This window comes from Arachis ipaensis, chromosome B01, assembly GCF_000816755.2.
Source record: "Arachis ipaensis cultivar K30076 chromosome B01, Araip1.1, whole genome shotgun sequence".
Lineage (NCBI taxonomy): Eukaryota > Viridiplantae > Streptophyta > Magnoliopsida > Fabales > Fabaceae > Arachis > Arachis ipaensis.
Genome location: NC_029785.2, coordinates 11,102,373 through 11,112,753, shown reverse-complemented (window position 1 = coordinate 11,112,753; position 10,381 = coordinate 11,102,373). Strand labels below are relative to the sequence as shown.

The window sequence follows — 10,381 nt, the reverse complement described above, 5'->3', positions numbered from 1 at the left end:
AAATATATCTCATGACAGTTTTGAACCCAGATTTTGTTAGTAAAAAAGTTATGAAATAGAGATAATTTAATTTTAGAATCTTTACCTCTGTTTCATGGTATTTATGTCTACTATGACCTCCATAATTTTCTTTAAATTTTAAAAGTCAACCAAATATCTAGTCTAGTTTGATTATCCAAAAATTCAAATAGATATAATTTAAATTAACAACGTTATTTTTTTAAATCAAATAAATATAATTAATCATATGAGTATAATAATACTATTAAATTATTTATATAAAATAAATCAATTTTTTTTAAACTAAATGATAACACTGTCATACATTCAAAAACAAATTCATGTGCTGTGGACCGTAGGACTGTAGGTGAGTTTCTGCCTAATTTCAAACACGTCTTTTTTCTCTTCTAAATTCTAATCGAAGAACAACTATCGTGATGAAATAGAGAAAGAGATATGATGGGTTTCAAATTTCAGAGGCAAAGAGATTGGAAAGGGTGAAAATGGGGGAAAACCTAAGATTCTAGCGCCTTCTTTTCAGTATGTTGTGCCTCAGATTCGGGTCGGGTGCCGCATAAACCAAGCTCTAGGCCAACTTTCTTCCCGAAACGTGAGTTGCCGGCGGAACCGCGATTCCGACGACTCTGCAACTTTCCCCGGCGTTTCTGCGTGAAAGCATTTTCACCAACTAAAGGAGAAACCCCATCGCTGAATGAAATTCCAGCCTCTGCCTCTTCCAGCCAGCCGCCGCAAGTTGCAGAGTTCCATTCTCCGGCCCTCCTCTCCTTCCCGTCGTCGTCGCCGTCTCAGTTACGGTATGTCCTGTAGACCTCTACCCCTCTTTGATCCCTCACTGCTGTGTTGTTGTTTTTCTCGTTGGTGCATCTTTTAATTTATTTGCTATGTTCATATTGCTGTTGTGTTAGACTGTTAGTTGTTCTTGTTATTGATTTTTTTTAAGCTATGTTGTACAGCTAAATAGCTAATTAATAATAGGGTCTAGTCTACGACTATATGAGCATCAAGTGGACGGCATGCACAAATTAAGACATCAACATAAATTCCAAAAAGCACCAGCATTCCAGATTGTTAACAAAATCTTCCGTTAATTCCATCAAGCTTCTTTAATTTGAGTTGTTGTACAAGATTATTAGTTTATTACTGCTAGATAGGTATGCTACTAAAATATTGGTACATAAATAATCATGATAATGAGTCATATAGAATAGGGGTGTTCGCGGTGCGGTTTGGTTCGGTTTTTGAAGGAAAAGCCATCCGATCCGATCGTTTAATTAAGTTGCGGTTCGGTTTGGTTCGGTTTTTTTTCAAGGTCATCCGAACCAAACCAAACCAATTAAAATCGGTTTGGTTTGGTTCAGTTTGTTCGATTTTTTCAATCAAATAAAAAAAATTCTACCATACTATTATGCAATGTCATAAGATTGAAATCAACAAGCCAAAATACACAATAGCTAACAAAGTCTTGATCTAATGAAATATAACGACAATAACAATGAGTGAAGAAGGTGGGTGACTGCTGGCCGTTTGGGTGCGTGGGTGCGTGGGTGGTGGCTCCGATCTGGGGTTTGGGCGGCGGGGTTAGGTTTCCATGGGGGGAGCCGGGGAAGGGAGGGACTCGCGCAGCTGTGCCTGTAAGTGTAACGCGTTTGGGGGGGTGGGGGTATGGGGTAGTTTTAATTTTAGGGTTTTCTGAAGAACCGGTTCGGTTCGGTTCGGTTCGGTTAGGGTTTTGGTGGCAAGAACCGAAAACCGAACCGAACCGCAAAAAAACCGCAAAACATCACTTTTTTCGGTTTTTTCGATTTTCAGTTAATTCGGTTTTCGGTTTTTTCGGTTCGGTCCATCGGTTTAGTTCGGTCCGGATCGGGTAGGGTTGGGGTAGTTTTAATTTTAGGGTTTTCTGAAGAACCGGTTCGGTTCGGTTCGATTAGGGTTTTGGTGGCAAGAATCGAAAACCGAACTGAACCGCAAAAAAACTGCAAAACATCATTTTTTCGGTTTTTTCGGTTTTCGGTTAATTCGGTTTTCGGTTTTTTCGGTTCGGTCCATCGGTTTAGTTTGGTCCGGATCGGTTTTGAACACCCCTAATATAGAAGAATGTAAATGGTGATTCTCATGTGGGATCTGAAAAAGCTAACTTTATTGTTTAGAAGTATTCGGAGTTTAGAAGTACCCAAATGTCCAAAAAAAAAAAATCTCATGGATATCGGGTTTTGGCTTTTGAGGTGGGGTAAATGTGTTATGCACTTATGTCATAGATATCAGGTTTTGGGACTAAATCCCCATTTTGGTCCCCCAGATTCAGCCCGTGCATCAATTTTGCCCTTGAGATTCCAATTGCACTGTTTATGTCCCCCAGATTCCGATTCGAGCACCTTAATGTTCCTTCGAAAATTTTCCGGCGTGACTCAGCGACAGCGTTGCTTATGTGGCACAGCCACTGCCACGTTGGACGCCGTAGTGTACATATGACGTGGAATGTGTGATAAAATTTCCTAATGTAGTCCCTGTCCTCATTTTTAAACCCTAAAATTTCGTTGGCCTTCCCATTGAGGTTCTCTCCATCAACGTCTTCTTCTACATCTCTTTTGTACACCGATAGCTGTCCACCATGAGAGGAAGTGGGAGCCATGTTGCAGGAAGTTCCAACCGGTCATCGTCGACGGAGAACTGGAGAAGAAGCACGACGCGAAGCAGGCATGGACGGGTTTCGGACTGGTGCGGCTGTGGTTGTCGCCCGGTGCTAAGGTGGTCTGGGACGGAGTCGCATCCTAACAAGCCCTTCTTTGGTTGCCCCAACTATAATGTGAGTAAAGTTTAATAATTTGTAGCAGATTGAAAATTTTTTTTTCGGTTGATTATTTTGGTTGGTTGCAGACAAGTGGGAAAACATGGTGTGGGTTATTCGTCTGGGCTGATTCTGTGCAAGAGGAGTTGTCTGAAGGAGCTGTTGCAGGAGATGATGATGGTGATAGGAAGATGAACTTTGCATGGCGGATGGGCAAGATGGAGGCAGACATTAGGAATCTGAAATTCATAACTCATGTTCTTGGATTTGGGTTCTTAGTAATTGTTGTTTTTGTAGGATTGGTGCTATTAAAGGGTTGAGAACATGTCAATGTAATGCAGTTCCCAAATTAATGAATGAAACTGTTATGTGGTAACATAACAAGGTTTGTGTAAATCATCTTACTTTGATATAATATAATATCCTGTTGGATGAAGTAAAAGAACTTGTAAATAAGTAACAGAAAGATTCCAAACCATGGACAATATTAATTGATCAATACCAAAATATGGCAAACCATTCATAGTTTTAACACATTACAACCATAAGTAATTGAACAAGTAGCATGACATACTTGATTAGTAATCAACAAAATGAACCATTGTTTAGAGTGAGGCAGTCACTGTATCTTTTAACAAAAAACTAACACTTGACAAGCAAAATGTCCTAATGTCCTAATATGAAAGTTCACTTCTTTCGGGGGTGCTTAAATCCAGGAGTCGGCACAAACTTCAGAAAATTTGTGAATCGTGAAGCAGTGACAGAACTCGCACCCTTCATTGGGTCCAGTGCTGTAGAAGGGGTTGTTGGAGGTGACCTTCTTCTAGTAGGCAGTTTGGCAGGTCTTGTGGCTGGTTCCCCAGTTACTTCAGTGAACTACACAAATTTCAAACCAGAAATAAATACCAAACATTGTCACTCAGTAAACCTTTTTCAGAGTTTTTACTCCATTAATTACAAAGGCTTATTATAGAATTAAAATTGTACCTTTTGAGAGTCTTCTGGTTCAGAACAAATTGACTGTGACAGATCAATTTCTGATGCTTGACCAATAGGAGCAGAATTGATGGTAATATTAGCATTAGCCGTAGCTGTAGCAGTAGTAGTTGCATTTGGAGTAGCAGTTGCAGTGGCACTGGCAGATGCAGAGGCAGTTGCAGTGTCAGTTGTGGTGGCCTGGGCAGTTGCAATTGCTTGTGCACTAGCATTTTTAGGGTCTTTAGCAGCCTCTGCTGCCTTTGCAGCAGCCGCAGCATCAGCTGCAGCTTGAGCAGCATCAGCTGCTCTTTTCTTTTCACATCCTCTCTTGGTGTGACCCTTTTGCAAGCAGTACTTACATGTGAAAGGCCGAAGCTGTCTTTTCAAGGCTGTTACTGGCTTAGATTTCTTGCTAGAACTTGAGACTTCATCTGAGTCCTTCCTCCTCTTTGTTTGAAGATTCCCTGGCTTCCTCTTGATTGGTGGTGCCAATGGCTTGTTAAACTGACTTTGTTCCCAGAAGGCTTGGCCAGGTATAGGATTGATGTGGTACTTGTATGTTTCCTTGTAAGACTCCATGGTTATCAACTTATGGCAGAAATCCTCTGGGTGCTTGTTGACTCTGGCCAGTACTGCACAAGCATGAACGCATGGAATCCCTACAAGTCCAGTTTACTTCCAACTTAGGTTAAATCAAAAATTATTTATAACACTAGTGTAAAATTAAATGAGCAAAGGTAAGTGGATGGGAGAAAATAACCTGTTAACATCCAGAACTGGCAGGTACATAATCTTTTCCCCAGGTCTACCACATGGTTTGTTGGACGCCCATGGACCTCAAACTTCTCATATCCAGTATCTCCAGACCATATAGCATGCCAATGTCTGGACTCTTTCCTCACCTTTTCTAACCTACTTTTGATTACGGGTGGTAACAGCCCCAAGTGATTGTCCAACTTAACCTTGTTCTTAGCCATAGTCCGCATGACAAACATTCTCACCTCTTCTAGAAGAGTAAGTATAGGCTTGCCCCTTGCTTCTTTGATCTTTGAATTGAAAACCTCATAGGCGTTGTTGCAAATCGAGTCCAATTTCGGGTTGTGCCTGAACTGTGACCTCGTCCATGCCTCCCTTGGCCACTTGTCAAGATACTTCCATGCGTCCTCGTTCAGCCGCTTTATCCTATCCATGTATTCCTGAAATTCAACAGTTAATAGTTGGGAAAGAAGTCCATGTTATCCCCTTTTATACCTCCCCCCACAAATCCAATGTCCACATCTTCATCAGAAACGTCTTCCACAAATCCATCATCATCAACACAGACCTTGGCCTTCCCTTTTTCCTTTCCACTCTCAGCCTGGACCTTCTTCCTTGCATTGGGTTTCTTGACTTTCTTCTTCTGTGAAGGAACAGTATATCCAATGCCCGATTCATCTGAGCTATCATCCGGCTCTTGTGGCTTATAGGCCTCGCTGAGTCACGCCAGAAAATCTTCGAAGGACCATTATGGTGCTCGAATCGGAATCTGGGGGACATAAACAGTGCAATTGGAATCTCAGGGGCAAAATTGGTGCACGGGCTGAATCTGGGGGACCACTATGGGGATTTAGTCCAGGTTTTGGATTTTGAGTTGGATGACCTGCAGATTGTCATTGTCCTATTATAATTGTCTTTACTTATTTCTTTCAGATATGTATAAAAATATTAAGACAAAAGGACAAATAGGTCCCTGAGCTTTTGGCCCGTGGACATTTTCGTCCCTGAGCATTTGAAAATACTTTTAAATCCCCGACCTTAGCAAATTTTGGACGGATGAGTCCCTCCGTGGATTTGCCTCCGCCGGACCCATCGGAGAAGTCTGATCTGGCTCCCCTGAGGATGACGTGGCACGCTTGGTTGACAGCTGAACTTTCTACTCAGCAGTCCAGCTGTCAACCAAGCGTGCCACGTCATCCTCAGGGGAACCAGATTAGACTTCTCCGATGGGTCCGGCGGAGGCAAATTCACGAAGGGACTCATCCGTCCAAAATTTACTAAGGTCGGGAATTTAAAAGTATTTTCAAATGCTCAGGGACGAAAATGTCCACGGACCAAAAGCTCAGGGACCTATTTGTCTTTTTGTCAAATATTAATGAACAAGTACCTGTGGATAGTGAGTTATTGTATGAGATTATGAGAATATGAGACTCTAGTTATAATTTTGAATTTTTATGTATTTTTGAATTTACAGAGGGTTTTTTTATAACTGTGTTCCCCCGCACACGCCGCTCCTCCGCGTCACTCTCGCATGGAGGAAGACATGTCGCTGTGCTCGCACGGAGGAAGACACGTCGCCGTCGCGCTCATATAGAGGAAGAATCATCGCAAGCGCCGTGTTTCCTCCTCCTGTCGGTCAAGCCGTCATCCGCTTCTCAGGTGCGCCGCTGTCTGCTTCTCAGCCGTCCTCCTCGCAGCGGTGAATGTCGTCCGCGACCCTCAGACACACCGGGTCCTCCATCTTAGGGTTTGTAGCTTTCTTTTAATTTATTTGTGTGTTTTGGTAATTTCTGATGTGTTAAATTTATTTCTCTGGTTGGTTCTGCTATGCTGCTGTTTTGTGTGTGTGGTGATTTTATTATTTTAATTTACTGATTATTGATTATTGAATGTGTTGTGATTATTGATTAGCTTTGGTTTTTCTATGCTGATGTTTTGTGTGTCACTGTGTTGCTGAGCGTTTGTTTTTGGTTGATTGGCTTTGCTCACTGCGTGATGATAAATTTCAATTTTGATGACTCTGTTACTGGGTTACTGGTTGATAATAAATTGCATTGCCTGTGTTACGGATTCACTGCTCATTCTTGCTCTTCTATTCCCATAACTACAGTAGTTTATCACTTCGACAAAAAAAACTGTTTTTTAAATAGAAATTATTCTAGACAAGGAGAATGATCTTTTAAAGAGCAATAATCATGAGAAGCTGCTAAAGTGCTAACTATTGCATATGTGAGATAAGTTTCATTGTGGCATAAATATGGAGGTAATTTGGAGGACATAAATAACTTTTGTGAATTCTTATTTGATTTCTGAAGATATGTTGGAATTAATTCCAGTCTTTGATAATAAATCTATCTACGCTTATAAATACATAATAAGATGAATTATGGCATGATGCTGATCAATATCGATTATCTTGGTTTAATGTTGCTGAATCGAAATTATGTGTTGTTTTACTAAGATTTTGAGGATCACGCTCTAATAATTGACCTTGCATATTAGTAACTGAGCTTTTAATAGACAAGTGTAAGGTTAAGTTTTGTGATTTACATGTGCTTGGATTGTGGCTGTTTTGATGATTTATTGAGTAACACGATGAAGGAGCATTAAAATGTCAAGTTTAGCTCTGGGTTATTGTGAAATCCTTTTGCTTTTCCTGATTTGTTTTGAGTCTCCTCAAGTGAATACAATTTTACTGTGAGTCTGCAGGTTTGAGTCTCCTCTTGATTAGAAATTTGTGGTATGTTAGGTGGCAGGTTAGATTTAGGTGGCGATAGCTTTGAGCCTGCAGCTATGGAAGAATGAGGTTTCTAAACTTCTAGTTTGTGTTAAATGATGTGGATTGTTCAGCTGCTACTTCGAGGAACTTTCATTCTTTTTTTTTCGGTGACGAAACCTTCATTCTTTTTTTTGTTGCTTGGACAAATTTAAACCAGAGTTGGAAATGGTTTGATATGTTTTCGATGTAATTGCTTTATTGATTAATGTCATCAAAGCAAACATTTATAGGATGAAGAAAGGATTTTGGTTTCTCTTATAGCAAACTTTGAAAGCAAAACCTTCAGTTCATTAAAATATTTAAGTTTGTACTTTATCTAAAGATCTTAAGATATTTTAAAGTTTATATTAGACTATAATTATATTTTAGAGTGTTTATTTATAATTTATTTATTATTTTAATATAAAACGGTTTTTCCAGTTGAACCGGTTAAACTATTAAACTAGTAAACCAGTGACTAGAGTGGTTCGATAACCGGTCCGGTTTTCAGAACCTTGGTCCAGACTAGTTTTCCAAACCTTGATTCTAATATTTGCATCCCTTATCCTTCTAACTTTCTTGGCATCTCTCTTTATTGTAGAATCGTTTTGTTTCTTTTAGAGGTTCTCGTCCCAGAATCCTAAATTGCTGATTCCAATATTTATTGGACTGAAGAATCATCTTTCGACACAATCGTGATGCTGATATAGTGAGTAGTTTTGAATCTGTTGCTTTGGTCTGTATTGCGTTGTTTTGGAAAATTGTTGAGCACAGACATTGCAAAATCTTTCTACAAACAAACAAAGGATATAGCCTGACTTAGGGATAAAGGAAAAGAAAAAGAGAATTCGATCAAACCCCTTGCTTCCTTGATGGTCATGGCTGCGATTCGGAGTATCAACACAGTGGCAGAGGCTATGCCCCGACTCACCAGATTCTCTCTTCAAGCCCCAAAATTGGTTAGCACTTCTTCCCTTTTTTAGTCAAAAAGGAAAATTTTCAATTTTTATTTGTTATTTTTTTAATATTGTTTACTACATGATTGGGTTAGAATATGAAAGTTTGTTTCTTAGCTTGCCTTGAAAAAATGTACATTCCTTTTTTCCGAGAATAGGGTAAATTTGAATTTTTCTTATAAGTCGAAGTTTAGAAGGAAAATTTAGCCACAAATATAAGAAAATGTTACTTAATATTAGTAAAACATTCCTGTAATTTACTAATTTATTTGACTTATGCACCTTTAATTGAATCCCGAAGGAGAGAGACTATGGAATATTGACTGTTGTTTTGTTTGGGTTTTTCATGGCTTGAACACTTTTGGTGACCCAAATATATTAAAGGCCCATTTGATTCATGATATGAAGGCCTAAAAGAGAGAAAGAAATCTTTTTGCCATAGTGCACTATACACCATATCTGAAGTATTTGGTTGGAGTATAATTCACCATGGGATAGGATGAGTTGTTTGGCCTCTATTTGGTGTAAAAGTCATGAATTTTTTGAATGTGTTTCTTTCACAGACATGTTGAAAGATTAGAAAGGTACACGCTGTAAATACTGAATGGTATTCTTCTTATATATCATTTAGTATTTACAGAAAAGAAAAGAAAAGAAAAGAAAGAATGTTGTGTATCTAACTAGGGTATAACTGGGTTGAGTATTGTGCTATTTGGGTTTGAAAGGGTGTTTTAAGTTGTATCATCATTACGCAATTGGAAGCTGTAGAAAAGAAGGAAAGCATTATTGTTTTGTGTTAATTACACTGAACTCTCCTAATGTTAGCTGTTGTTACACTCTATACATGACTCGTAGTGGTTAAAGGCTTTGCTTCTGTTGTATCCTTACTTATCATATTGTTCTTGCATCTTGAAACATCTTTCTCTTGGAGAAATTATGCTTATTAACCCTCCTTATGCATGATTCCTGGACTGTTCTCAGGTGGAGGTGGAATTTGCCGATGGTCATGTATTCAAGTTGTCGGCTGAGTTTCTAAGAATAAACAGTCCTGCAGTTGATGGAAAAATCAGATCAATTGGAGGTGAAAAGGTACTTGCTTTCTGCAACTCAGAATGCTTTTTCAACTGCACCATTTGGAAACTATATCCTGAGTTTTAGTACACTTTGATAATTGAATCAATGAGATCTCTTGTCTGATTAATCTTCCTTGTTACTTCTTTTTCTGTTGTTTTGATTTGACTACATTCCAATTGATCCCTCGAACCAGGTAATATCTGGGAGACGGCACGTGGGAATCATGTCTGCAGAACCGGTAGGGAACTACGGGGTAAGGTACATCAAACTTAGACATTAGATCTAAATTTCAATATCTAAATCCTTCAAACTGGAATGTGATGCATAGTTGATGAATTGGATTGTTCAGGCTTAATTTTGATGACTTGCACAAAACCGGAATCTATTCGTGGGATTATTTCTATCACCTGGGAAGTAACAAGTTTACCCTCATGAGAAATTACATCGAAACACTGAAGAAATATGGGCTAAGCCGGGATCCACGCGGAAAAAAATGATGCAGGCATCCGCTTCTTGATTGGCCAAAACTGGTTTGAAATTGTGTCAGTTGACATCATGAAACTTGTGCTTGTCTTTGGATAGCTTCATCTGTTGAAATTGAAAAACTGAATTTTGTATGAGATGTGAAGAATAGTGTTTCAGTGAAGTATTCACTAATTATCAAAGGATGAAAGAAATAAAGGAGTGTCCTTCTTGACCCATTTCTTTTCTTCCATTTCAATTATTTGCTAGAGTCATCTGAACCCTGCCAAAATCCCTATAACGGTCATGTTTCTTATTCCGTATGAGTATTTCCGTAAAATTGTTGTTATAATCTGTGTCCAGAAAAAAAAAAACCAATTAAACCACCACACCAGAGTAATCATTACAAGAAGATGAAGGTGGAGATTTAATGAATTTTCAAATCCAAAAAGAATTCATGATAATTAATGCATTTTTTGTAGTGCCATAAAAGAAAAATAAGAGCAAATATTATTTGCTCATTAGAATATTTTCAATACTAGTTCTAATTTTAATTTTATTTTAGATTTCATAAGATGCTACATAAAC

At 38.8% G+C, this 10,381-nt stretch overlaps 1 protein-coding gene across 6 annotated transcripts; it reads left to right on the top strand.

Annotated features, from left to right (window-relative positions):
- LOC107624990 lies at nt 389–10,032 on the top strand. 6 transcript variants are annotated; one of them, XM_016327499.2, is made up of 6 exons: nt 6,039–6,290; nt 7,293–7,349; nt 7,903–8,260; nt 9,239–9,346; nt 9,525–9,589; nt 9,681–10,032. In XM_016327499.2, exons 3-6 carry the CDS (start codon nt 8,174–8,176, stop codon nt 9,826–9,828), a joined length of 408 nt encoding a protein of 135 aa, XP_016182985.1. In that variant the 5' UTR covers nt 6,039–6,290; nt 7,293–7,349; nt 7,903–8,173; the 3' UTR covers nt 9,829–10,032. The 6 variants fall into 6 exon arrangements, with proteins under 6 accessions (XP_020973058.1, XP_016182985.1, XP_020973053.1 ...); XM_021117394.1 differs by having other exon boundaries at nt 7,293–7,429; XM_021117399.1 differs by lacking the exons at nt 6,039–6,290; nt 7,293–7,349 and adding an exon at nt 389–815.

What these genes read in the sequence shown, in the direction of transcription:
- LOC107624990 (XM_021117399.1), top strand. Translation starts at nt 8,174, where the DNA reads ATGGTCATGGCTGCGATTCGGAGTATCAACACAGTGGCAGAGGCTATG. An exon ending in GATCAATTGGAGGTGAAAAG is followed by an intron (nt 9,347 to 9,524) that starts GTACTTGCTTTC and finishes CCCTCGAACCAG; the next exon opens with GTAATATCTGGGAGACGGCA. An exon ending in GTAGGGAACTACGGGGTAAG is followed by an intron (nt 9,590 to 9,680) that starts GTACATCAAACT and finishes TGGATTGTTCAG; the next exon opens with GCTTAATTTTGATGACTTGC.